The 23,773-nt window shown below is 50.5% G+C and overlaps 10 protein-coding genes across 10 annotated transcripts; 2 read left to right on the top strand and 8 right to left on the bottom strand.

The window, feature by feature from the left end:
• Nucleotides 1-1,501: 1,501 nt before the first annotated feature.
• Nucleotides 1,502-3,054, bottom strand: BDZ99DRAFT_502388 (MFS general substrate transporter; the record flags this gene model as incomplete). The annotated part of the gene is made up of 2 exons (XM_033723888.1): nucleotides 1,502-2,408; nucleotides 2,462-3,054. The coding sequence occupies 2 exons, from the start codon at nucleotides 3,052-3,054 to the stop codon at nucleotides 1,502-1,504; spliced, it is 1,500 nt and encodes a 499-aa protein (XP_033571954.1).
• A 561-nt stretch (nucleotides 3,055-3,615) lies between these two features.
• Nucleotides 3,616-4,569, top strand: BDZ99DRAFT_146613 (uncharacterized protein). The gene has a single exon (XM_033712745.1). It carries the CDS (start codon nucleotides 3,655-3,657, stop codon nucleotides 4,381-4,383), a length of 729 nt encoding a protein of 242 aa, XP_033571953.1. The 5' UTR covers nucleotides 3,616-3,654; the 3' UTR covers nucleotides 4,384-4,569.
• Nucleotides 4,375-5,578, bottom strand: BDZ99DRAFT_575159 (SET domain-containing protein). The gene is made up of 2 exons (XM_033728440.1): nucleotides 4,760-5,578; nucleotides 4,375-4,699 (listed from the first exon to the last, which is right to left on the bottom strand). The coding sequence occupies exons 1-2, from the start codon at nucleotides 5,563-5,565 to the stop codon at nucleotides 4,537-4,539; spliced, it is 969 nt and encodes a 322-aa protein (XP_033571952.1). The 5' UTR covers nucleotides 5,566-5,578; the 3' UTR covers nucleotides 4,375-4,536.
• Nucleotides 5,579-5,790: 212 nt separating this feature from the next.
• Nucleotides 5,791-6,537, bottom strand: BDZ99DRAFT_525318 (uncharacterized protein; the record flags this gene model as incomplete). The annotated part of the gene is made up of 1 exon (XM_033725982.1): nucleotides 5,791-6,537. The coding sequence occupies one exon, from the start codon at nucleotides 6,535-6,537 to the stop codon at nucleotides 5,791-5,793; it is 747 nt and encodes a 248-aa protein (XP_033571951.1).
• A 202-nt stretch (nucleotides 6,538-6,739) lies between these two features.
• On the top strand, nucleotides 6,740-7,513 carry BDZ99DRAFT_467198 (uncharacterized protein). Its single transcript, XM_033720968.1, has one exon. It carries the CDS (start codon nucleotides 6,902-6,904, stop codon nucleotides 7,379-7,381), a length of 480 nt encoding a protein of 159 aa, XP_033571950.1. The 5' UTR covers nucleotides 6,740-6,901; the 3' UTR covers nucleotides 7,382-7,513.
• Nucleotides 7,514-8,306: 793 nt separating this feature from the next.
• Nucleotides 8,307-12,949, bottom strand: BDZ99DRAFT_511487 (uncharacterized protein; the record flags this gene model as incomplete). Its single annotated transcript, XM_033724550.1, has 6 exons — nucleotides 8,307-9,061; nucleotides 9,117-10,458; nucleotides 10,523-11,080; nucleotides 11,135-12,257; nucleotides 12,325-12,706; nucleotides 12,762-12,949. 6 exons carry the CDS (start codon nucleotides 12,947-12,949, stop codon nucleotides 8,503-8,505), a joined length of 4,152 nt encoding a protein of 1,383 aa, XP_033571949.1. The 3' UTR covers nucleotides 8,307-8,502.
• A 2,465-nt stretch (nucleotides 12,950-15,414) lies between these two features.
• On the bottom strand, nucleotides 15,415-17,515 carry BDZ99DRAFT_467195 (pectin lyase A precursor). Its single transcript, XM_033720967.1, has 6 exons — nucleotides 16,845-17,515; nucleotides 16,676-16,783; nucleotides 16,470-16,631; nucleotides 16,324-16,420; nucleotides 16,010-16,243; nucleotides 15,415-15,916 (listed from the first exon to the last, which is right to left on the bottom strand). Exons 1-6 carry the CDS (start codon nucleotides 17,045-17,047, stop codon nucleotides 15,527-15,529), a joined length of 1,194 nt encoding a protein of 397 aa, XP_033571948.1. The 5' UTR covers nucleotides 17,048-17,515; the 3' UTR covers nucleotides 15,415-15,526.
• Nucleotides 17,516-17,870: 355 nt separating this feature from the next.
• On the bottom strand, nucleotides 17,871-18,620 carry BDZ99DRAFT_467194 (uncharacterized protein). The gene has a single exon (XM_033720966.1). The coding sequence runs from the start codon at nucleotides 18,536-18,538 to the stop codon at nucleotides 17,909-17,911; it is 630 nt and encodes a 209-aa protein (XP_033571947.1). The 5' UTR covers nucleotides 18,539-18,620; the 3' UTR covers nucleotides 17,871-17,908.
• A 555-nt stretch (nucleotides 18,621-19,175) lies between these two features.
• BDZ99DRAFT_544031 (uncharacterized protein) lies at nucleotides 19,176-21,035 on the bottom strand. Its single transcript, XM_033726809.1, has one exon. It carries the CDS (start codon nucleotides 20,944-20,946, stop codon nucleotides 19,546-19,548), a length of 1,401 nt encoding a protein of 466 aa, XP_033571946.1. The 5' UTR covers nucleotides 20,947-21,035; the 3' UTR covers nucleotides 19,176-19,545.
• An 879-nt stretch (nucleotides 21,036-21,914) lies between these two features.
• On the bottom strand, nucleotides 21,915-23,611 carry BDZ99DRAFT_467192 (uncharacterized protein). The gene has a single exon (XM_033720965.1). It carries the CDS (start codon nucleotides 23,593-23,595, stop codon nucleotides 22,270-22,272), a length of 1,326 nt encoding a protein of 441 aa, XP_033571945.1. The 5' UTR covers nucleotides 23,596-23,611; the 3' UTR covers nucleotides 21,915-22,269.
• Nucleotides 23,612-23,773: the final 162 nt, after the last annotated feature.

Below are 23,773 nucleotides of genomic sequence, written 5' to 3'. Positions count from 1 at the left end.
ACCGGCCGGAGCTAGGCTAAATGTAGGGGGGGTGGTAGGAAGAGAAAAGGGGGGTGATGCGGAGAGAAATGGGGGGTGGTAATTAAGCTCGTCCTATAACTATTAGTTCACTCTCGTGGTGTTGCAGATTTAAAGCTTCGAATTAGTAGGACAAAGTTGTTGCGGGCCGGAGCTAAGCTAAATCTAGGGCGGGTTATAGCAAGAGAAAAGGGGGGTGGTAATTAAGCTCGTCCTTGTGGTATCATATCGAGAACTTGTTTGTATACCCAGCATCCAATTTATAGTTGACCAGAACAAGACATCTATTGTCCGCGCTCCCGAAAAACATCATCAGGTACCGTGCGTAATAAGCAATGCCGCATAAGTATGCGATTAACAAATTACTGGAGTGCTCTCCCGGAGAAATTCCGTCTTTCCTTTTCATTCTCTTCCACTCTCTACACCTCACTCTCTTCTCTTTACATCTGCCTTCTATGACTCTTCACTCTGCAACTCATCACTCCCCTCTCACTTCTCCTCACTTTCCCCCCACTTTACATCTTGCACATGCATCATCTCTAGTCGCCATGGCTAACCTCTTAAACTCATTCCGAGTTTGGCTTGCGTAAGTCAAACCTATTCATTGGCCTCGCTGCTCTATACTGACAATTCCAGGTCTGCCATTGCCCCGAGCGGTTATATATTCATCCCCGCCGTGCAAGGTCCGCCACCCACAAACGTGTCGGCCCCGTCAGGTGAAAGCCCACAGAGGTAAGCTTCCACTTGGCTGGCACTATTTGAGGTGCCTCAATGCGTTTTCACGAGTCAAACCTCATGGACACACGTTTGTCACCGTCATGAGACCTCCAACACACCATTAAAGATATAGATAGCTTATTGAAACTCTAAGCTTCTAAATCAGGCAGCATTTTTCGTGTACACTTAACAAGCCAAGGGTGACCCAGCATACTCTTAGAAAGCACGATGTCAACTGTAACTTCGCAAACTGGACATCTTTTTTTATTCTTTTAGCAGAGCTGGCAAGAGTACCCTAAGGCGCACATATAGTTTTCTTCATCCAAAGTCTCTCAGGGTCGGTTAGTGTTTTATTTGTGTGGCAAAGCGCTACAATAGGCTGGCGGACCGATCATCTCCAACCTTTCTCAGACATTCCCGGACTCGGGCGCCTCAGCAGACTTACACCCGCTGTTCTCGCAAATCCAATTTCGCCTGCCACAATAGCACTCCAAGCGCTCTTCAAACAACACAGCACGAACAAGCGCAATGACGATAACCTTCAAGATCGCCACTATAAGTTAGGACCGCAGGAGCTCGCAACGTCCTTATGCACGCAAATTAGACGCGCATCATTCATATCAGCCCGCAACCGCTTGCCAATGTAAGAGGTACTGCGGCATGGTTTCGAAATTCTCCCAGCATGTGACATTCTCGAGCTTGTAAATCAGCCGCACATCTTTCTTTCCTAGCTCACAACCACATGGAGTCCCCAAACCCACCCCCACTACCCAACCATCGCCTCCCTCATAAACGGACTCTTCTCCCGAATCGCCCGCCCCTTCCACACCAACACCACCGGCGCACAGCTCAACGCCACCGCCACAAACGCCAGCAAGCTGCTCGCCCAGTGAAATCTCAGATTGCTATACATGCTCTGGCTCGCGAGCGGCAAGAACGCCGCCGCCATGTTCTCCCCAAAGCACACCGCCGCCGACGCGCTCGCCGCGTACTTCGCGTACGCGTCCGTGATGTACATCATGATCGCCTGCATGACCACCACGCTGCCAAACCCGACGAGTAAAAGACCGACGGCCGGCGCCCAGAATGTGACGTCGGCGTAGGCGGTCCAGCCGTACACGAACAGCCCGCCAGCGAGCCCGATGAAGGAGGCCGGGATGGCGAGGTAGAGGCGGACTTCGGGGAGCTGGGGAGGGCCGCCGAGGATGCGCGCGGTGCCGGCCGAGGCACGCGCGAAGTAGGGGTCGCCGATGGAGGCGCAGGCGAGGAAGCCGAGGACTTCGCCGACGACGATGGAGGCTTGGATTAGGCCGGTGGAAGGTTCGGAGAAGGCGTAGAGGGCGGCGTAGACTTGGGGCACGGATTGGGTGGCGAGGAAGAGCAGGCCGTAGGAGAGGGCGGAGAGTAGAGTGAAGGAGGCAACGACGGGTTCGGTGGTGAGGAGGAGGAGAGGGCGGAGGATGTTGCTAGCGAGGAAGGCTTTGAGGGCGGTGAGGGGGATGGGGTGTTTGGCAGTGTTTGGGGTGTTGGGGTTGGCATCGTCGAGCTCAGGTGGATGTTGGTGATTTCGTTTTTTTCGACGGGAGAGGATGATGGGGCAGCGGGTTTCGCGGAAGATGAGAAACACGATGGGGGCGGAGCCGCCGTAGATTACGAGTTGGGTGTAGAAGATCCTGATGCATGTAAGCTAATGTAAAAATTCCTCCGTGTCGATAGAAATAGTTACCATCGCCAACTCAAGCTCTCCATAATCGCTCCACCGACGACTGGTCCTATACTCACACCCGCAAGAAGCGCGAAAACGTAGCACGATACCGGTAAGCTTCGCTGAGTAGCCTCCGCCCATATATCTGCAATAATCCCATCCATTGCGTCTTGAAGTACTGCTCCGCAACATCCCGCAAAAAAGCGGCAAACGATGAACGTTGCGAAGTTCTGCGCTACAGCTTGAGGGATGACGAAGATGACAAATAGGAAATACGTAATGAGGTACCCAGGTCTTGTGCCGTAGTCTTCCATAATCGGAAGCACAACCATTGGAGCTAAAGCACCGCCTGTGTTCCATGCCGTGACGGGCCAAACGGAGTGCGGAAACGAGGCATCGGATATGTGGAATTGGGCATTAGTTTCGTTAACGGCGGCTGTGAGGGCTGTCGCGTTGAACCCCACGATGAAGGTTACGTAGCAGGCGACTAAAGTTACGCTCCATTTCTTTGTTGGGGACCAATTGAAGGGGTTGTCCGGGTCATTTGCTTGAAGGGAGTCCTCTGGGGTACGAGCTAGGGTTTTTCCTTGCTCTTTCTCGTGGCCGTGAACCATTACTTATGTCTGACTGTATTTGGAGAGCAGTGCCTTGGAAAGGTATTTTGGCGAAAAAAGCAAAAACCACCAACATCAAGGCTAATCTAAGCCAGGCAGCGGGGGGCAAGCGTTGTTTTAACGGAATGCGAAAAACTTATTTACATGATGAAGGAAAGAAAGCTGTCGTGCTTGTTACGTGGAGATGAGAGCCACGGTACGAAATGAAAGGTTGAGAAAACGAAGCGAGATAAGGAAAATAACGCGATTGCCAAGGCGAGTTCAAAAGCATGTCCGTTCCACACGCCCAGTCACTAACCTAATATCGAAGCGTCAAAAGTCGTCTTGGAGTTTAAATCAAAACTTCACGAGTTAAAGACTTGATATGACTTTCTACGTTATGGAGTATGGAGGTCTGATCATCTGAAGTTTACCGCAGCCAATGGCAAAACGGCGCTAGGATTGAATAGGAGTGTCGAAAGCGCTTTGATCTCCATGGAGACTACATGTTTGGCTCAGTATTCAGGCAACCACTATTCAGAATGTACATAGTATATACAACAGAAACGTGGCATATCTCTTGCCTTTGCTGGCTATACCTCTCTCTTCCCATATTTCAAAATGGCCGCCACCGCAAACCTCGCCCCAAAATTCCTCTGGGACCACGACGTCCCCAACACTCCATTCTGGAGCGACATCGAATACACCACCGCGCGCAACTTCTTTCAATGCTTCACCGAGGCCGACCTGCAGCGATTCAAGTTCAACAATGCGCTCTCAGTCGAGGAAAAGCTTGATTGGCTCGAAAGGATCCTCGATGAAACTCTCGAGATCCGCGAGTATACGAGCAGACCGCAATCACTTCACAGAGCCGACTATCAATTATGGATGAAGTTGAAACTAGCTCGAAGCTCCATCGCGAAAAACCTCGAGAAGTGGGAAGAGCAAGAAAGGATTGTGCGGGAGATGTATGCTAATGGACCCTACGACCCCGTCTCCGGGGCTAAGACCAAGAACATGAGCGCGTTGCTTAATCTTTCCCAAATCTTGGAACATAACGGACTACATCCCGAGGCCGAGTCTGCGGCGAGGGAGGTTCTGCCCTGGCTACAAGGACATAAGATGTTGGGGGCGGATGCGCCGCAGGTACTGAGCTATATGCGCATGATTGCGAGGTCTACCGGAAAGCAGAGCCAGTGGTCGGAGTCAGATATATGGGTGGGAAAGGTGAGGGAATTGATTCATGGGATGGGCGGAGGGAAGTTTGCGAAATATCAAGATGATGAGAGCAAAGGCTTGGAGGAGTTGAGGGAGGAGTTGAGGGTGTGGAAGAGTGAGCATGGGATTTAAGCGATTCGACGGCAAGGAGAATGAATGTGGGAGGTATGGACATATCTCTTCACTGAAGAATAGGAGGAATGGGTTTTCCTCAGCTCTTCTAGCTTTGGGTATGTAGTTGATGGTGTACTTCGTAGGTATACATATCTGTAGAGCATACAGCCTTCAAGCTTTGCTTTTCAACGCCGTAATGAATTCAACACCGTTTTCATATGTCGGATGGTCGAATCCAATGCAGTACTGATCCAGCTCTAATCCCTTCTCGGCGCACCGAAGCGCTTCGTCGTGTCTCCCGAGCTTCACGTTGAGCTTTGCAACTTCGAAATACCTATCAAGAGATTAGCATATGACACCTCAAAGTAAGTTGTTGCTTCAGCCTGATACTCACATCGACGCGACTTCCCTCCCGGTAATCCCTTCGGCCTCAAATAGCTTGATGAACCTCTTTGTCATCCTCAACTCCGCATCCATCCCTTCCGCGTTCTTCTCAACCGTAGCCGCAAACTCTTTTATCCTTTTTCTTTCTTCCGCTCGCCGCTCTTCTCCCGCTTTCCCTCTCGCCGTCGTCAAATCACACGCCGGACAGTCGCAGTCGAAGCCATAACCCTCTTGCAATTTGCTACCCCTCGAAGCAGCAAGCGAACCAAGCTCAGGGAGATAGTTCAGCGTAACCTCCTCACCGCTCTTGATATCCCGTAACGCATGGACATTGAACCGACCTAGCGTCGAATGAAAATTTCCCTGCGCATTTGGCAGGCAAGAATGATTTATCCTTGCCACATTATCAAACACGGCTTGCTGGATACTACCGCCGCCCCCCAAATCGAACGAATTTGAGCGAAAGACGTTGAAAATAGTCATGTGCTCTCGCATCGAACGTGGAGATGGGATAGAGCTAGTGAAAGTACTAGGGTGTCGAACACTCCTGACGAGACTCTTCACATTCCACCACACCACCTGCATCCATCGTGCAAACTCGAGACTTTGTCCGCCGCTGTGGCCTGAAAGGTCCAATAACGCTTTTCTGTCATTCTGAGTTAAGGACTTCGTGGCAGAAAAGATGCCGTCAACTTCCTGGTCTTGGCGGATAGCGAGTAGCGGTCGTTCGGAGAGGATGCGAGTTCCGCGGGCGATCGGGCTTTTGGCAAACAGTCCCAGGCCTTTCACGCCGGCTTGGCGAATCTCGTATTTCATTCAATAAAAAAGGATGGAGGGAGTGGAGATGGATGGGTGTGGGAACGCGAAGTCTCGTGAAGGTGTGGCGTTGCGCTAGCGGGCCGGAGTGGCTCCGATGTGGCACGGACGGTGACTTCAAGGGCTATAGAGTTCACGGATGCCGCAAATTGCTCCAGTCACACACACATACATATCCTTACAGTCTCAACTTGAAAAAAGCAAATTTGCTAGCCTCTACATAACTTAGAGCTCCACGGTCTTCCGCACTTCGAAAGCTACCGGTCTGCCTGTGATCAAAGGTTCGAGGTCCTTCGTAATATACTCACCACGCAAGTAGTCGAGATAATAGTCTCTCATCGTATCATACCACTTCTCATCCCTCTCCTTCGGCCTTGAATTCGCTTCTATCCATTGCGATATTTCATCTGGAAAGGGACCAAGCAGTAAGAGAACATGGAGATGATGCTCCGGCAGCCCCTCGTTATTCCAATGGAACAATAGCAAATCCCGCCCGCACATGGTAAAATCTTCGATGACTATAACTTTGAACCGGCGGTATTTATCCTCTTCAGGTGAGTTTAGAAATTGCTGCCACGCCTCGATATGTTCCGAATGGTGCTCGGCCGGAAAGCGAAGATCTAGATCACTCCACGCCTGACGGAGACGATGTACATCGATGTCGGTAGGCTCTTCGTCGTAGTTGATGCCAAAGCGGAAAGATTTAGGGGACGTCTCGTAACTGCGCGATTTGAAGTCGTCGTCGTCGTCGCAAGGCCAGGGTACTTCGATCAAATTGTGTTCTTGCAAGCTTCCGCCTGTAGCTCTAGAGAAGTCATACCCTCCGCCTCTATCGCATGTCCTACCTCTACCCCCCTTGTTATCGGTTTGAGCGCAGTCACGAGAGAGATGACCTGTACTGCCGCATGTGTAGCACTCACCCCTGGAGTTACCTTCTCTGCCACCCTGGCCGCCCTCATTCTTTGGTGCCATCGTTGCCTAATAGTTCGCTTCGGAGTTGCTGCTGCACAGGAACCTATTGATAATCTGAGATTGGTCCAATGTATCAGGTCCGTTCCAAAGTTCCTGAGGTTCAAAGATTCGTTCTTTATGCTGCAAGAAGACTGAGTTTGTCGTTTTCTGGTTGCTTCTAGATGCAAAACCGTAGGCAGCCCAAACGTAATGCGAAGGAAAGCTTGCAGCAATCAAGAACCGACCGCCCAAGGCTCGCCCTAGTATAAAGACGAGTTCTAGACGACTGAGAAAACTTACCATTCAACGGACTCTTCTCTCCCTTTAGACAACCTGCAAGCGAGCTCCCTTGTCATTACTCATCCCGCTTCTCACAGTACCAAGCATGGCACAACGCATCGATACTATTGTACCACAGGCACCTGAAGACGGAGCGAAGCCTCGAGTTGGCACTACCACTACAGTACACTGCGGGGATATTGTAGTTAGCGCGTCCATCCCGAATCTTTCAGTCAGTCCGCTCAACACCGAGTTGAACGACTTCCGCAGGCTCTGGAATGACAAGCTACATCTTCCTATGATGAATGATATTGCCTGGGAGGAAGTGATCACATCAACGAGCAACGACTTTCAACTGAACGTCGTATTGGTTGCAAGCTTTACCTGTGATGGAAGGCTTCTGATCAGCTTTGTATGGAAGGACGAAAGTGAACCGCCTAAGGAGAATCTTCATACGGTCTATCTGCTGCGGCCGCTTCCGGAAAAGATGGCGGAATGGATGCGGGCCAGACTGAACGACAAAGAGATGACAAAGAAGGATTTCGATCTCCTTAGCGAGATCTATTCGGAGACTTTGGAGGCATGAAAGGTGCATTCTTGTCAAGTCGTCTAGCTGGCGGGCTTTGGATGATGTAGCGGCACTTGGGAAGCGAACATACTTGAGGTATGCTAGCTAAATGTATCACAGTTACAGGATGTCACCAGCGTTAAATCCTGGATTGCATTTTATTTCACATATAATAGTTCCAGATCATGTGACAGTCACGTGCTGTATGACGTGGGTGGGGTTAAAACCCCTCTACGTTCAGAATCAGGAAAGGCATAGCAATATGCAGCGTTAGCTTCGTAAAAACTATCATCGAACCCCTACCATGTGGCAGCATCGAAACGAGAATGCTTGCTGCGGGAGCGGGGGAGGAGAGAGAAGGAGAAGACAGAGCGAATGAAACTCGCGCCGAATTGAAAAAGATGGGAAAGCGGATGATGATGATTATCAGCGCTAGAGCTTCCTTTATTTATGTAGAATTTCAGGCCGTAGCGTCTGAACATTGATGGAACCGGACATTATGTATAATTCACACCTGATGGCTACCAGCAATGCTTGCTGTAAGTGATTGTTCTAATCCAACATATTAGCCAGCATATCGGTAGACACTAGCGATTGACAAAAACATTGACAGTTTACATAGCGCCGTCTCAGCTGTAGATGATCGCATTATCAAGTGCAAATGATACACAGCTAAATCCCAACTTAGTGTCTCCGACCAAGGCAGCCATGTGGTCAGCTCCATGAAGCTGTTACCAACACCCAACCGGTCCCATCAGCTATTCCCCGCGAGGTTGACGCTGAAAACATCAAAAACCCGCCTGTACAAGGCTTTATAGCTAGACGGAGACTGCGGAGATGTGACGCTGACATAAGCGTAGACATGTGACGATCATGTGAGTTCCCAGAGCAAGTGGAGTCAAGGTCATACTTCGGAGAATTTCATTACTTTCGTGTAGAAATAGAGGCGACGCGATAAAGAGAGTAGCCGAGACAATAGAGGCGATAACGCGACCAGTCAGCGAAATCTCAAAGGCGCATAAACATAGAAGCCTCAGAATAATACCAAGAAACGAAGAAGTGGACAATTTGTCAATAAAGCATTATCGTGAATGTGTCCCGAACCATCCCCATCCATCTCGCTTACAAGCCCCTTCAATCTACTTCTTCTTAAACAGCTTCCCCATCCCCCCAAACACACTCTTAACCCCATTGGCATGACAATAAAACGTGATGAAAAACAGACAAATATTGAACACAATATACGCCGCCATGAACGCCGCATTCCGCCACCGATCATCATACGAGATATGCACAGCGGTCAAATACGCATCCGCAATGCCAAATCTACAAAACTCGCAATTCTTCATAGCCTTCGGGTTGTATAGAGCGGCCATCGTACCATTCGCGAACGCGCCGGCGTACTTCCCGCACGACATTCCCTTCGGCGGCTGGAAGATGTTGATCTCAGCGGCAGAGCACCGGACAGGGACATCGTGGGTGCCGGTGGACATCATGGCGGAGACGAGCCACGTGAAGGGGGAGACGTAGTACGCGAAGTGCCAGAACTTGACGAGGGAGGCGAGCGGCTGCACGACGCCGTTGAAGGCAAGGATGAAGGTGTAGAAGAGGATTGTCATCATGGCGGCGGTGTCAGCGTTGGGACAAACCATGGCGATGGCTTGTGCGAAGGTGGTGTGGTAGATCTGGTAGAGCATGCTGCGGAAGGATGTTAGAAATCGAACTGTTTGGTCAGAGAAGGATGAAAACTTACAAGATGAACCAGATGAAAAGGCCGCGGCCGGGAGTGACTGCAGAGTCGCGGTACCAGCCGACAGGGAAGTACCAGCAAATGAAGCCGACGGAAGAAATGACAAAATTGAAGGGGATTTCGACGATGATGTTGGCGATGACGAAGGTGGTCCAGTGGTACATTTTTGAGTGGCGCTCACGGACTTCGTAGAGGTCGCGAATGACGAGGAGACGGGGCTGGAGAAGCACGATGAGAATGAGACAGAGAAGGAGGATCATGAAGACGGCGAAGGTCTTGTTCTGGAGTCCTTGAATTGACGTGTTTTCTTGGTAAAAGGTGAAACCGAGAAAGAGCCCCCCGAACAAGTTGATGAGGAACTTGCTGTTGAGATAAACCGGCGACCGCCACGCATGTTGGAAGCAACGTTTTTGCACCGCGAAGAACTGAGTAAACCAGGATGTTGCAAAATCAGTCGTTTTGTCGGCCTCCATTTTTCCGTCCGGATCTATGCGTTTGTTGAACTGGAATTTGCTGTCTATTCCTTGGAATTTGTTTTGGAGTCTAGGTGCTCGGATGGCTCGGATTCGTGAAGTCACAGCAGCACACTCCGGTGAGCTTTTCCACACCTCTGCCCAGTCTGCCATCGCCGTCTGAGTTGCTCCAGCACCAACCACATCCAAGATGTACTCGGCTGAATTTGCGGTGGGCTCGCAAGGCGGGGCTCCATGTCTTTCGAAGTAATCGGTGGCAATCTTGGAGTTCTGCCCTAGATCCCCAAAGTATGCCGTTTTTCCTCCTCTAGAAAGAACAAGAAGACGATCAAACTCCTCAAATAATGTAGCGGACGGCTGATGGATGGTGCAGAGAATCGCCTGCCCTGCATTTGCAAGTTCACGAAGAAACTTCATGATCGATGTCGCTGATTGGGAATCCAGGCCTGAGGTGGGTTCGTCGAGGAAGAGCAGTAGAGTTGGTTTAGCAACGAGCTCCAGCCCAATCGTAATGCGCTTTCTCTTCTCCGCGCTAAGGCCTTCCTCGGCGGTTCCAATTACAGCATCAGCGTAATGCTGCATTCCCAATGCTGCGATGATATTTTCGACGTATGCGTACTTTTCAGAAACTGGGACTTCCTTGCCCTGTCGTAGAAGCGCAGAAAAGCGGAATGATTCCCGAACGGTCAATTCCGCAAGATGGACGTCTTGCTGTTGAACGTAGCCAGTTCGCCGCTGGAAAGACTTGTCGAGTGGTGACCCGTTGACCAGCATATCACCAGAGATAACTCCCATAGAAACTCTCTGCGCAAGGACATTGAGGAGGGTAGTTTTGCCCGCTCCGGAGGCTCCCACGAGGGCTGTAAGGGTGCCTAGCAAAATGTCAATTACATGATCTTTGTCAAGAAGGGCAACCGAAAGTAATCAAAGACGCACCTGGCTCTACGAAACCTTGGACGTTGTCCAAGAGGCGACGGGGAACCCCTTTGATTTCAATGTCGTAGCATAGATTGCGCCAGCAGAAAATATCGTCGCTTCTCTCGATAGCTATGGACTCTCTCTTTTCCTCCGTGATGACGTCCAGTTCAACGCCTCGATGGGGCTGTTCGATGTCGCGCTTGCGAGGATTCCCACTGACCTTCGAGGACACCTTGGTAGTCTTGCGAAACACTAAGAACTCACTCTTCGTGGAGGCTGATTTCTTGTACTCAACCGCTAATGCCGACGTGATGGTGAAAAGGACGAAGAAGGCGATGCAGACGCCCAGATTCCGCCAGACGTGGGCGTATTCGAAGTCGAATGACAGCTTGACATATTCGTCTCCAGAAACAAAGGCCTGACCTGGCTTCGCGCCGACCACCGCGCAGACCTGGTTTGCAAGTTTGACGTGCTCGTACCCAGGACCAGAGGGAACGAGCGTTGTGCATGGAGCCCTTCGGCCGTGGAATTCGACGGCCATTTGAGCCTCGTTGGCATAGTAAACTGGATTGATGTCTGGAAACGATTGAAATTAGTAGACTTTCATGAATGGGAGAAATTTGGACGAACATGATATCCACTTGAACCATGGATGCATCGAAGGGCGTGGGATGACGTAGCCACTGTATATTGCCAGCGGAAGCATAGCCAGACCTGTACATGCCAACGCGGTCTCCATGGAATTGACGAAAATCGCAATTGTTCGAAACAACCCCGTCATTGATATGGAGATGATATAAGTGAAGGCCATGAAGATGAAAAGCGGACCCGCCTCCCGTTTTAGATGGGCAACGAAGTAGACAATCGCGCTGAACATAGCGATGTTGAAAAGCTTCAGGGGGTACTGTACGACCCCTGTGGCTAGTGAGTCCACAAAAGGGTGGTACATGGCGTAGGAGTTCTGTTTTTCGACGATAGGTCTCTGCGCAAATTGGGCGCTAGTTTCAGCGAAATTGATGATGACGTTGAAGAGGAGCGAAAAGAATATCATCCCGCCCCTGGAGATGAATCCAGAAGCATCCTCTGGGATGTTGTAGAACATGCTTCCGATGATGATTGGTATGACCACCATCGTGGTAGTCATGACGAGATAATAGATCCAGTTGCCTACAAGTCGTTGATAACCACGATTCAGCGTGATGAGGAATTGCATGCCAAGATTGAGGGTATAGGCGGAATGGTTTCGTGTGAATGGTGTCTTTTCCACGACTTGATGGTCTTTCAAGCGCTGATAAGATTCTTCGTCATCCTCGGGAAATCGTTGCTCTTGCTCGTTGAACTCAGTCAGCATGTGTTTATAAGCGGCGCTGGATTTCCAGATTTTCACAAATTCTTCCGCATTGCGAGGCACTCGATGTTGATAGCCCATTCTCACCCGCGCAGACTTTGGGTCAGTAATGGAAATGAGAAACTCGGCGGTCGTCTGCCTAGGGAGGGCTTCGAATCCTATTTCCGTGAAGTATTTTCGAGCATCGTCGATCTCGCCGAACCAGATTTGGTAGCCTTGGTAAAGGAGGGTGACTTTGTCGTAAATCTCTGCTAGCGCCTCTCCGGGCTGGTACAATGCTGAGATAGAGACGTTACCAGTCAAGTTGGTGGCTACCCGCAGTGCCTGAGCAAACTCTAGAGATGTTGAAGAGTCGAGACCGCGGGTCGGATTATCCCAACATGTGACGGAGGCGCGAGTCATCAGCTGTGAATTGTCAGTTCAATGACTCGCAGCCAATTTTAGCGGTTGGTAGATGAAATGAGAAGCCTACCATTTCAGCAATAGTGACTCGCCTCCGCTCTCCACCAGACACACCTCTGATGAAGTCATTCCCAACCCTGGTCTGGAAGGTGTGCCGAAGTCCAAAGGCAGTCCCAATAATGTCCGTTATCCTGGCCGCATACTCCGCTCTCGAAATCCCGTCGATGCGCCGATGGGGCGTTTTGGTCTTCGCAGCAAAGTCGAGTGTTTGACCAACGGTGAGCTCGGGGAAGTGACTCTCAACCGCGCCATTATAAACGACACTTCCGCGGAAACGCTCCATGACTTTCGTAATGGAGATGCCGCTACAGCGGATGACTCCTTTCTTCTTGCTGTATCCACCATGATGGCCGGCGAGGGTCTTCAAAAGAGTAGTGCAACCGCTTCCTGGCCTAGATATTGCTGTTATTATACGATCTCAAAGATCAACATAGGATTTCATCTTACCCGCCTAGCACTAGAAGCATTTCTCCCTCATTGAGCACTCCATCTATGCCGTGTAGTATCTCTTTCTGGGGATTCCTACGCCAAATTCCTTGGACAGACTTGTACAAGTCGCTGATCACGGTTGAGATGTCGCTCTGTGCCCTGGAACCAACATCTTCTCCGTAGACCTTGACGTTCTTCCATCGCATGCAAATACGAGGCGATAGCCCCGTGCTGTCGTTCCCACTAATTCCTTCCACTGCGGCTCGGAGCTTTCGTTCGAATGTCCACTGTGGCTCTTCAGCAGTATCAAGTTGGTCTGCGAGCGTGACTCGTCGCGAGAGCCTCCTGATGGTTTCCGCAACAGGCCTTTGACGATAAGAATCGGTAAGAGTGAGCTCATCCTTGAGGTCGAGTTCGGGTTGGTACGCACGTCCAACACTCTCATCGAGGCCTTGCCAGGTGTCTCGTCGGGTGAGTCTCCGAAGAGTTTCCGATATAGGTCGCTTCGAGGAATCCTCAGGGAGATCTGGGAGATCGGCCCAGGTCGTTCGACGTGAGAGCCTAGGAGAAAAACTTGAGCTCGGGGAAAGATGATCCTGCCGTGACTCCCGGGTTGATTCATTTGATTTGCTTTGCGGCTCTGCTGACACCAATATCTGTGGGAGAGGCTGTGATTCTGGGTGGAGGAACTCTTTTCTGGCTGCGGATTCGAGGTCTGAGTGTAGAGTTCCATTCTTGCCAGTGTCTTTGACCAGAGCTGCATCCTCTGAGTATCTTGAATGTGTCGTATGGGTTGGAGACACCGTCAGTGTTGGACTCCGTGAAGCATACCTCGCAATTATCTCCTCGATATCAGGCATGGCGGCTGGGTGTGACATGACGAAAGATAAGAACCGGAGAATTGATAAATGCACTGGCCAAGGGAAACAGCCCGACGGAACGCTTTTATAAGGACATACACAGGAATATGGACCATGGGAACCAGGGAATCATTCCCGGTCGTTGGAAACAGGAATGTGCCCGTTCCCCCAGGGCTCGTCACAGTGGGTCTAAAGAGACCCTGAGTATCAGGGTAGAGCATTGGTGCTGGTCCATGATCAAGTTTCGCGTTGAGCACCGAGTATCTTACATCCATTCACACGAAGCCTTCTTTCTGTCCACTCAGTGATAGAGATCCACAAATTAGAACACCAACTTAAGAGGCGAAATGCAGGAATCAGTCCGCTCTGGGGTCAGTCGCAGGTGATCCAGGTAGATCCCGGACGTCATGTCAGAACACTCGTGCAGGATTGCGATAGAGGCCGTACCAGACCCTGATCAAGTTTCAGCTAGTGTGCAAATGTACTATGTCGCGCTATAGTGCAGGATACGAGGGTGTGAGAGCATTCTCATGGCATTGACCGCCGGCGGCTTATGCAGACACATGCCTAGGGCTGGATGGCAAGGGGTTTGGTCCTTCAATATTCCAGGGTATCAATAAACCCATGATCAGATCTTATTCGAAACATGCGACTGCTTTTGTCTGGCGTTTTATCGCCAACACCAGCCTGTCAAAAGTTGATTAACTGTGTTCTTTGGTCAGAAAGAAGAGACATTTACCTTGAGTCGTGAACAGACAGTTGCACATCGATGAAGACCATAGAAAAATTGTGGATTTTGAGTTTTCCTAAAGAGGCACGTCGGTTCCGAGAATCCAAGATGCCTAGCTGGTGTCGCGCTCCAGAGCTCCACAGCTCCACTCTCGCTGTGACCACCGATTGGCGAATCTAACGGCTCTTTACCCCGGGATGATCATCTCGAAGCGTTCTAACTGCAGATCGGCACCTTCGAATTGGAGTTTTGTGACCTCCAGGCGCTTCCTTTTCGACGTCTGAGTTCCCAAACTCTTCCAATTGAGACACTGCATGATTCAGGGTCTGCACTAGTCCAGGAACGCGGGCTCGATCAGCCACTTTGCTGCTTTACCCGCAAAAATGGTCCCTGCAGCAGCATCAAGGTTGGCACGTCCCGATCTTCGCCCGATCTTCGCCCCGACGTCAGAAATACGTCAGAAATAGTACAGCACGGCCGTTGCCGGCACACCGGTCAGCATCGGCGATACTTAGTTCAACATCCGGATTTTGCTGGCGATTACAAGCAACAGCTTCGCAAAATGTCCGAGTCCAACGAGGTTTGCGAAGGGGGCAAAATTCCCACTTTGGCATGTCGCAAGGCACCAGATAGCAGTGACCACGACATGCAGTGGGCCATGTCTATGAGCAATCACTGTCTTGCGGGACGGTAGACTGCATGTTACATCACAACCGCGCGTGGAAAGAAGGGGGCGAATAGTACCTCCTACCTGCATTAGACAATAGCTATCGCCGCCTGGGTGTATTTGAAATCCTGAGGCTCTTGGTGGTGTCAAGTGAAGGATGCCATTGGCTTTAGCATGATGAAACCAACCACAACAAATGAGATTAATGGCAGACGCAGTCGTAACGTGGACGGGCGGGTTCTCGAGCATCATAATTGGAGATTTTATTGACGCCTCTGTAGCCTATTCCGCCCGCAGGAGCTCATGTGTGCGGCGCAAGGGTATACTGAAAACGGTCAGTGATATCGTTTCAAAGTTATTTATAGGCACCCAAAACGAGTCCGACCTCCGTGGGAGAGCATATTAAAGGGATAGAGCGAGCACTGAAAAGATTTGAGAAAATATTGGCTAGGCGTACTCCTTGCGGGATCGATCTGACAGAAAGACACCCTACCCTGTATCCTCAACCCCATCCGAACCCCACGTGTCAGATTTTCGAGTGGTGAGCCGTGCGTACTCGCCGCCACGGCCGCCTCCTCCCAGTTTTGCCTACTCCAGCATTTGCCAGGACGCTGTCCTTCACCGCTGTATCTGACAGCGCCGGCGGACTATCGTAGTCCGAGAACTTAGCCAATATAGCAGTCGCGTCTCCATTAAAATTGCCACTGTTTTGCAATAAGTTCTTCGCGCAATCATGGTCCAAGTAGGGTTTGCACCCTGCATTCATAGCGGCACTCAGGGACGTAAACACCCGTCCCTGAACTGGTTCCATCAACGTAGTTCTGACATTTTCAAAGACGTTCCCCTCCGCAACGACCTGGCCACCTGCAAGGATGTCGAAGGCATGGCCCGTGTTATCGGCGAAAAGATTATTGACCTGTCAGAAAGGATCAGCGGCTAGGTCTTTCAGGAACGTAGGCGCCAGATGCGGGGTGCAGGATTCCATGAAAAGCTGAAACATGGAACTTACTGCATGGAGTAGCGTGTTACCGCCGACCTTTGGGCTGCGGCCACTCATATGATGCATGTAGTTTCCAGCCAACGTGATCCGGTCGCTCGACCCCAGCAGCAGCATGCCCCAGTAGTGACGTCCGTCGCAGCTCGCAGACCATTTAGTGATGCCGTCGAATTCAGAATTAGAAATGGTAACACGATTGGATGGCGCGTACCCAGATACGAAGTATTGGCGGCCAATGTGAGAAATCTGGTGACCGGTTTAGAAACGTCGAAATGATCCTGTAGACCAGGAGTGAGGAAATACGTAAAGAATTGCGTGTTGCATACCTTCACGTGGTCGACCCATACAAGGTCTGTGCCGGCAAGCGTGATGGCGTCCCCACCCCAAATGTACCGGGGATTCAGGTATGTGATGTGAATGTTCCTGCAAGAGTCAGCACGGCGATAGCAGAGATTTAGCAGCGCTCACATACTGGACTATCACATTACGTGCACCGTTCGCAATTCGAAGTCCCTTCCCTCGAATGACACCCTTTCTCCCTTCTCCAATTATCGATTTGTTAGATCCAACATTGATACCTTGAGTAGCAGCTTTGTCGTATGTAACGGAAATTTTAGGATAGGAAGCATCACACCTACTTCATTAGCCAAGCACTCCCATCCATATAGAAGAACCTACCAGTTGTTTGCATTGATGGCATCTTGCCCGCCATGCCCAGGACATGTGTTTGAACTTGGTCGACATCCTGCACCCGTCACAGTACCCTCGCTACCAACATAGTCAAAGCTTGATTTTGTTAATACCGTATGGATTAGAAGGACTGACGCAATAAGTAGGCACAACGTACGTTTTGTCCAATACAATCACGCGGGGGACGTTGTCCGTGAGCCACGCCGTGAGCTGCGCGATGTCGGCTGGATATTGCGGAGTTGCAGAACCGCCGCCTGTCGTTCCGGCCGCAAATCCTACTGGAGAGCCAACTACCCCCACTGCTGCAGCAGATCCGGTACAGCTGGAGATGGCCAGTAATGAGATGATGAACGAATGCATGATAGTTTGAAAGAAGCTCGAGTCGCAGTGTTCGAAGAAAGATTGGATCTGAACGCCATGTTATATCAAACGTACGCTGTAAAGCAAGAAATGAGATGGGAATCGAGGAGAGGAGCGCGTTCTCCTAGCCGTTTCGATTGAATCGAAATCCAGATCAAAGCTTCATGGGAGAGCCACAGCTAGCCATCTCCGCCGCACCCCCGGCGGCTCTAGAACATTGGAAAGAATACGCTTCTCCATGTCGGAACACCTCCGAAGCGTCAACGCGGGAGCGGCTGCGCTACAGAGCGGGAACGCGTCCATCTTCAGAAGGTCTTCGATCCGCGATGGCGGAAGCAATCTCGCGCAACCGGAGGGCTTGAGGCGAGCGTTACATGGTTCATGAGCGGTATTTCGTGCAGACGGGATGATGCCTATCTTTGGAAGGTCGATGAGGCTCAATCGCAAAGGGAATCGCGGGGACTTAGGGCTTGAGGCGGGTGTTTCGAAGATCGCGGAATGGCGTTTTGGTGTTGACAGAAATGAAGAACGCTAGAAAGGAATAGGTTAGGGTGAAAATAGGGCTATCGACATCACGGCTCACGAACTTTATCTGCCATCACCACGATGAATTCGTTGTGCAATTCGAATGTTGTTTAGAGTGTCTATACTTCATCAGAATCTCTTTCTCGAAGCTGCATTGAATTGATGCCACAGCACCACTGATCTTGTTGCGCAGAGAGGACACTGGCCGTAACGGTTCACAACAAAATATAATGGAAAGGTGGACGCCCGGGTCTTCACTGCCATATCCGCTGCATGTATGGTTTAACAAGTTCTACTAGTCTAAGGACTGAAGGAGAACTTCCCGCGAACTCCTCATCAAAGGCGCTTAGTCGATCGCTCACCCCTCATCTTGTTCTCATTGATAATCTCTCGCAGCTCCATGTGCCAACGCGTATCCCCTGGATAAAGAGCACCGTGTCGTTTAGACCATCTTAACTCCCTGTTACCACTAATATAGGCAAATCCCCGGGCCTCAGGCAATTTCGTGACGTCCACGCTTTCCAAGTCCGCCTCTAGTCGTACCGGGCCCTCAATGGCACTGATTTCAAGATATTGCAGTGGCGGAGCCTCAGCGCTCGCGAGTACCTTGAAAATGTCTCCCCAGGTCTCTTTCCATTCCCATTCGATTACATCCACCGCCACGCATTCGCTGAACGTGATGTGTTCAAGCCGGTCCTCGTGAGCGTCAAAAAAACCTAGAAGCTTCTTACAGACAAGAATTCCATGAAAGTGGACTGCTTTGAGCTTCGGCAGGGAGAAGACGTCCCAAGGTAACGTGTCTTTTTCTTCTTTCTGGCTGTTATTGTACCAATGATACTGTCGAGAGACGAAGCAGTCGGCGTGGCATGTTGAGATTCGAAGGTATGTGACCGATGGCAGGTGATCGAGAAAGAACGACGGGAGCTTTCTACAGAAATCGTCGTCATTCTCTCTAAGGTCGGGCATGTGTCGATAGATCCCCAACTATTTAGGGAGCTTGGATACTTCCCAAGCCTGAGGTGAAAGGTATCGATAGGCACCAAGAAGTCGTGGAATTCTTTGCTAGTAAAGATGGATAGTTCTATTAGCGGGACGTCTACAAGCTGAAGCGTCTTAAGCTGATGTTTTTTGTTCTTACACAGCGCTCTATATGTTTGCGCCATCAGCAGTCTCCCATCAGCCCGTTCCTTCTCCCCATATCGACTGTTCCAATACAGAGTGGGGTCATCCAGGAGCCGGAGGCCGAATCGAATTCTCAAAGTGTCCAGATCCGGAAAATGTCTATGGAGCTTGCGTAAGACGTGGTTGACTTGCAATGGGAATATCGTGTCGTCGGTGAGGAGATTTTTAGTAGCAGGAGTGTAATTGTTCCGATCTATCGATCCTTCGAAACGTAACTGCTTGATATACTGGTCATACTGGCTATTGGCCAAAGCGAGTGCCGAGGCCACGGTCTCTCTTTCGTTGCGAAGTGTAACTCTATCGAAGAGAGCAGGTGCGAGAAATAAGCGGAATGCGGAGCAAGTACCGCTGAGGCGGAGAAGCGTCTGGCGGCCTTATTTCTCGGTCTCGGCGAGGTTTTGGATGGCCTCGACGATGAGAAGTTTTATTTCATCTGGTAGGTCTTCGAGGCATCCTATAGCCGCTATTGGTAAGTTGGAGGGAAAAGGGTGAAGCGTAGTAAGTTGGAATTTCAAGAGGCTGCTGTGTCGTGTACGTGGAAGAGAGAAGTTTTAGGTGTGTGCGAAGCTTGCGAGTCACGTTAGCTACCACGGTTGACGATGTGGGCCATATCAGTTTTTCGGATGGTACATCCACACACGTTGCGAAGAACGAAGAAGATACTAATGCAGACACCGAAACTTTAAGAAGACTTTGAAGATCAACGATATGGCTTTGAGAGTAATCCCGCCCGCCGAACGCCAAACGCCTGCTATAGTAGCATTGCTCACGTGGCTTCCAATATGGAGCCTTTAAAGGATGCGCCTCCCTTTCCCCTTATTGGCGCGGATAACCTCGCGCACCGCCTGGTACCACCTCATATCATCCCGCCTGATAAACCTCCGGAACTGCCACGGTGAGCGACTGACCACATACACGAACATCCCAGCCTTGGCATGCGTAAATAACTCTTCCTCGCAACTCACGTCAACCACAGTTGTCGGGCCTACAATTTCCGAGCTTTTGATAGGCGTGATATCAAGTTTTCGGAGAGTTGAGCTCTTGCAATCAGAGCCAGCAAGAGCCTTGAACAGTTCACCCCAGGTATTAGTCCAGTAGCTCTGCGTGGCCCAATTGAAATGTGCAGCAACGCAGTCGTCGAAGAACACGTGCTCAAGCGTGTTGCAATGATTCGCGAGGAAGTCGATGAGAGCCATAGAGATCAGAATGCCTTGTATTCGGATCGACTTGAGCATTGGTGTCTGCGTAGTAGCAAAGGGCACCGTCGACGGGTACGTATTGTCGTACTCACGACGAGCTAGGCCGGCTTTGATGGTGAGATGTTTGACCGAAGCCAGGTGGTTGAAGAATAGATTTCCGAACTGTTTATACAAGTTGGAATCGCCGCCTGAACGCTTGGCGAAGAAGCGGTCATCGCTATAGGAAGAAGACACAGAAATCTTGAAGGTTTCAAGCCTGCTGAGAAATTTATGGAAGTCCGGCGTTGCGAAAGTAGACACCAGCCCCGGTAAAAGGTCCTGGAGGTGAAGGCTTTTGATAGGGTGCTTGTTTTGGTACAAAGCTTCGTATGCCTTGGTCATGAGTATCTCCCAACTTGCCAATTTCACTACCATAGCAGGTTCTGAGCTGGTCTCTGCAAATAACACGGATTGGACCAAGCCTCCCGGATAATTGAAACGGTCCGTACCCCAGGAGTTATCGTATTCGAAGTGAACCCTCACGATTTCCAGATTCGAGAACCAATCGTGGAGATCGGATAGGATATTATGAACTGGCGTGGGTAGGATTGCCTCGATGACTTTGTCGAGATTCTCAGCTGAGCCTTCATTGATATCTGGAGCAAAGGGCTGCATGGCCATCTTGTACTCTTCTCCTTGCAAAGAACCTTCAAATCGGAAATGTTTCACGTAATGGCCGAGCTCGCTAGTGGCTAGGCCAACAACCGATGCCGCACTATCAGTCTCGTTTAGCAGAGTGACTCGGTCGAAGAGGGTGGGAACAAGAAGCGACCGGTATTTTCGACAAGTCAGACTGAGATTGAAAAGAGCGCGTCTCGCTGCATTTTCTGAATGCTTAGAGTACCCCCGTTGATTAACGAGAGCCTGACGTCGGCGTCGCGGATTGCGCTTGTCAGGTTTCTTGATGGCATCGAAGATCATCAGCTGCAGCTCCGCTGGGAGATCCGTGATCATGATGAGGAATGGTGTTGTGACGGGGAGATGTGGGTCGATGCGAAGAAGTGGGTGTGGAAACAGAGTGGGTGTGTGTCTGTAAGTGAGAGAGGAATCCAACGGATATTTATGTGTGCCCGGGGATTTGCCCTCACTACTTGACACATTCACCAATCTTCAAACACGTGTACTATGGTGACCGGATATCTTTTGTGTGTGGTCCGTGCACGACATTCACCCAGTATTTTAAAGACACCGATTACAGCCCTGTTTCGATGTATCAAAATGCTCAGACAATAATAACAGAAGTTGCGATTGGTGTCTTTAAAATACTAGTAAATGTCGTGCACAGCCCAAGCACGAAATATACCCCCGGGTACTACAGTAGTTACGCTGGCTGTTACTCGCAAGCTGCCACTCACAAGCCACTCACCTTCCAGGAAATCGTGCTCGCCGCCGAGACACTGAGGCACATGACTCACATGCCCAAAAGCGTGAAGAAAGCGAGCAGAAAATCTCTAGAAATCCGTCCTATCGAGCATGATATACCCCACAAGATCCAGGAATTATACAAGCGCGAAGATGAGATAAGTCTAGAAGCCGAAGACGTATACACTAACCGAGATACCGCCCCGCGGCAACCTACGCGTCGTTCTTATACTGGTCTGAGCATAAAGAGACGGAATGTTTCTATATGGTTATACAAGTGTTCCTTTATCTTCGCATATTTCTGTATGCGAGCGTTAACGCAATCGCCTTAGGTGCTGATTTCCGATGCACTTCTAAACAGGGCAGCACTGATTTCCGGCTATTCACTTCGGCCTATCTGGGTTCGTTTTAGTGGTGGAACTGTCCTGCAACTCTAGAGCTACGTTGGGAACCTCAATCGTTAGGCAAAGTACCAATGCATTAACCAAGGCGCGGCGCTAGATCACTGAGTTTTGCAAAAGGGCAAGAATGGGTCACCATCACTGCAGTCATGCGAAAAGGCCTAGGAAAGTTGATTTGATTTGCATCAGTAAGTCTACCAGTTTGCTGGAGGTTGATTGGAATATTAGGGATACCCTAATGCTTATTTTTGATAAGCCCCTTGAAGGGTCCATCGACGCCTGTCGCCTCTTGAGGAGAGTCTGACTGGAGAGAAAGAGAAAACCAGCACTGTGCCTTGCCATGAGTCTTGGTACGCCGCTCCGTCACTGTTTGGGGCAGGTCGGGCGAGGTATTAAGTCGGTGATAAGCAATGCGCCAATGTCGTTCGTGAGTACTTCATCGCTGCCCGGGAGCGGCAGACAGGTGTATACAGACCGTCGTATCCATCTTGGTAGGCCATCATCAGGCGTTCATTTAACGCTTGTCTCTAGCCCTGTTGCCTCTGATGAGCTCCTCCAACGCACTGTACCATACCTGATCGTTCTCCCGCGCGACCAAAAGGCTTGCTAGATAGCCGTACGTATTGTTCATTAGGCCATATGCAAAGGCTCGTGGATACGGCAATTCGTCACCCTTTTGATGTGATTCCGTTGTGTCCATGCAATCCGAGCAGTGTATGGGCTCTATGTTGACCTTTCGTAGAAACGTAGCGCCGGAGACCGTGAGAGCCTCGAACATATTTCCCCAGGTATCTCTCCATTGTCCATCTGCTGCGTTGCCGTGTCTGGCATAGCAACAGTTAAGGGTAATCTGCTCAAGAGTGCTCTGATGGCTAACGAAGAACGCTATCATTTCCTTGCAGACAAGAACGTGGGCGAGGTTGATTGACTTGATTTTCGACATTTGGGTAACGGTCAATGGCAGTGCCGCGTCCCTCGTCCAGTCAGACGGAGGATCTTCATCACTCCAAGCGCTGTATTCGGAGGCTTCGAGCTTGAAATGTTGAACCGAAGGCAGATGGTCCAGGAAGAATCCAGAGAGGTTGCGAGTGAAGTTCGCACTGAGCCCGGAGCCGCGGATTTCTGCACTTGCCGGAACGAGGGAGATTCTGAAAGTCTCGAGTTTCTCGAGAAACCGATGGAACTTAGCTTCGGAGAATGTAGGAGGTGACTTGGAAACGAGATCGAATAGTTGAAGGGTCCGGATGTTGTGGTTCTCGTTCTCGCATAGTGCCTCGTATGTCTGTGCCAGAAGCATCTTCCAATGTTCAACCTTTCGTCGCCTAAGGGTCGCCCTATAAGGATCTGGGTGATGCAAAAAACTGATCAGGCTCATACGTGGAAATGGCGTGTGCCACGCGCTCTCTTCTTCGATCCGAATGGTCAGTGTATCCAGTTTCGGGAACCAATGCTCAAGATTGGACATGACCCTGTAGACTGATCGAGGGAACACACTCTGCCTTGCCACCTGCATCATCTCTCTCAATTTGCGTAGGCTGATCCCGTCAGTGTCCACGTTTATAGCCTGATTGTAGTCATCCCTATCCAGCGATCCCTCGAAGCGTAGCTCTTTCACGTATTGACCGTAAGGGCTGCTAGCCAAAGCAATAGCTGAAGTCGCACTCTTAGCGTCGTTAAGAAGGGTGACTCGGTCGAAGATGATCGGGGCAAGTAGTGAATGGTAGGTCGAGCAGGTATTGCTGAGGTTGACGAGATCCTCGCGACCGCCGTCGGGTGCTTGGATGGCCTCCACGATCGTAAGCTGCAGCTCATCTGCCAGCCCGATCAGTGGGCACACCATGGTTGATGAGATGTTCGTAGACAGTGGAAGTGGTGGATCAGTCGCTGTAGGTGCAATATAACTTGATCGCAAACGTTAGCGCGTACTTAGCGTGCCCGCTGATTGGCCCAATGTGCCATCCGGCTGGCTAGGTGAATGCTATTTCACTTTCCTCTGGCCTAGTGAGATAATCACCAGT

Source organism: Mytilinidion resinicola (genome assembly GCF_010093595.1).
Source record: "Mytilinidion resinicola strain CBS 304.34 unplaced genomic scaffold BDZ99scaffold_20, whole genome shotgun sequence".
Lineage (NCBI taxonomy): Eukaryota > Fungi > Ascomycota > Dothideomycetes > Mytilinidiales > Mytilinidiaceae > Mytilinidion > Mytilinidion resinicola.
This window is presented reverse-complemented; position numbering and strand designations above follow the sequence as displayed.

What these genes read in the sequence shown, in the direction of transcription:
- BDZ99DRAFT_575159 (XM_033728440.1), bottom strand. Translation starts at nt 5,565, where the DNA reads ATGAAATACGAGATTCGCCAAGCCGGCGTGAAAGGCCTGGGACTGTTT. An exon ending in GGGAGGGAAGTCGCGTCGAT is followed by an intron (nt 4,700 to 4,759) that starts GTGAGTATCAGG and finishes ATCTCTTGATAG; the next exon opens with GTATTTCGAAGTTGCAAAGC.
- BDZ99DRAFT_467192 (XM_033720965.1), bottom strand. Translation starts at nt 23,595, where the DNA reads ATGGTGTGCCCACTGATCGGGCTGGCAGATGAGCTGCAGCTTACGATC.
- BDZ99DRAFT_544031 (XM_033726809.1), bottom strand. Translation starts at nt 20,946, where the DNA reads ATGATCACGGATCTCCCAGCGGAGCTGCAGCTGATGATCTTCGATGCC.
- BDZ99DRAFT_467194 (XM_033720966.1), bottom strand. Translation starts at nt 18,538, where the DNA reads ATGCCCGACCTTAGAGAGAATGACGACGATTTCTGTAGAAAGCTCCCG.
- BDZ99DRAFT_467195 (XM_033720967.1), bottom strand. Translation starts at nt 17,047, where the DNA reads ATGCATTCGTTCATCATCTCATTACTGGCCATCTCCAGCTGTACCGGA. An exon ending in GTGATTGTATTGGACAAAAC is followed by an intron (nt 16,784 to 16,844) that starts GTACGTTGTGCC and finishes AACAAAATCAAG; the next exon opens with CTTTGACTATGTTGGTAGCG. An exon ending in GCCATCAATGCAAACAACTG is followed by an intron (nt 16,632 to 16,675) that starts GTAGGTTCTTCT and finishes CTAATGAAGTAG; the next exon opens with GTGTGATGCTTCCTATCCTA.
- BDZ99DRAFT_467198 (XM_033720968.1), top strand. Translation starts at nt 6,902, where the DNA reads ATGGCACAACGCATCGATACTATTGTACCACAGGCACCTGAAGACGGA.
- BDZ99DRAFT_146613 (XM_033712745.1), top strand. Translation starts at nt 3,655, where the DNA reads ATGGCCGCCACCGCAAACCTCGCCCCAAAATTCCTCTGGGACCACGAC.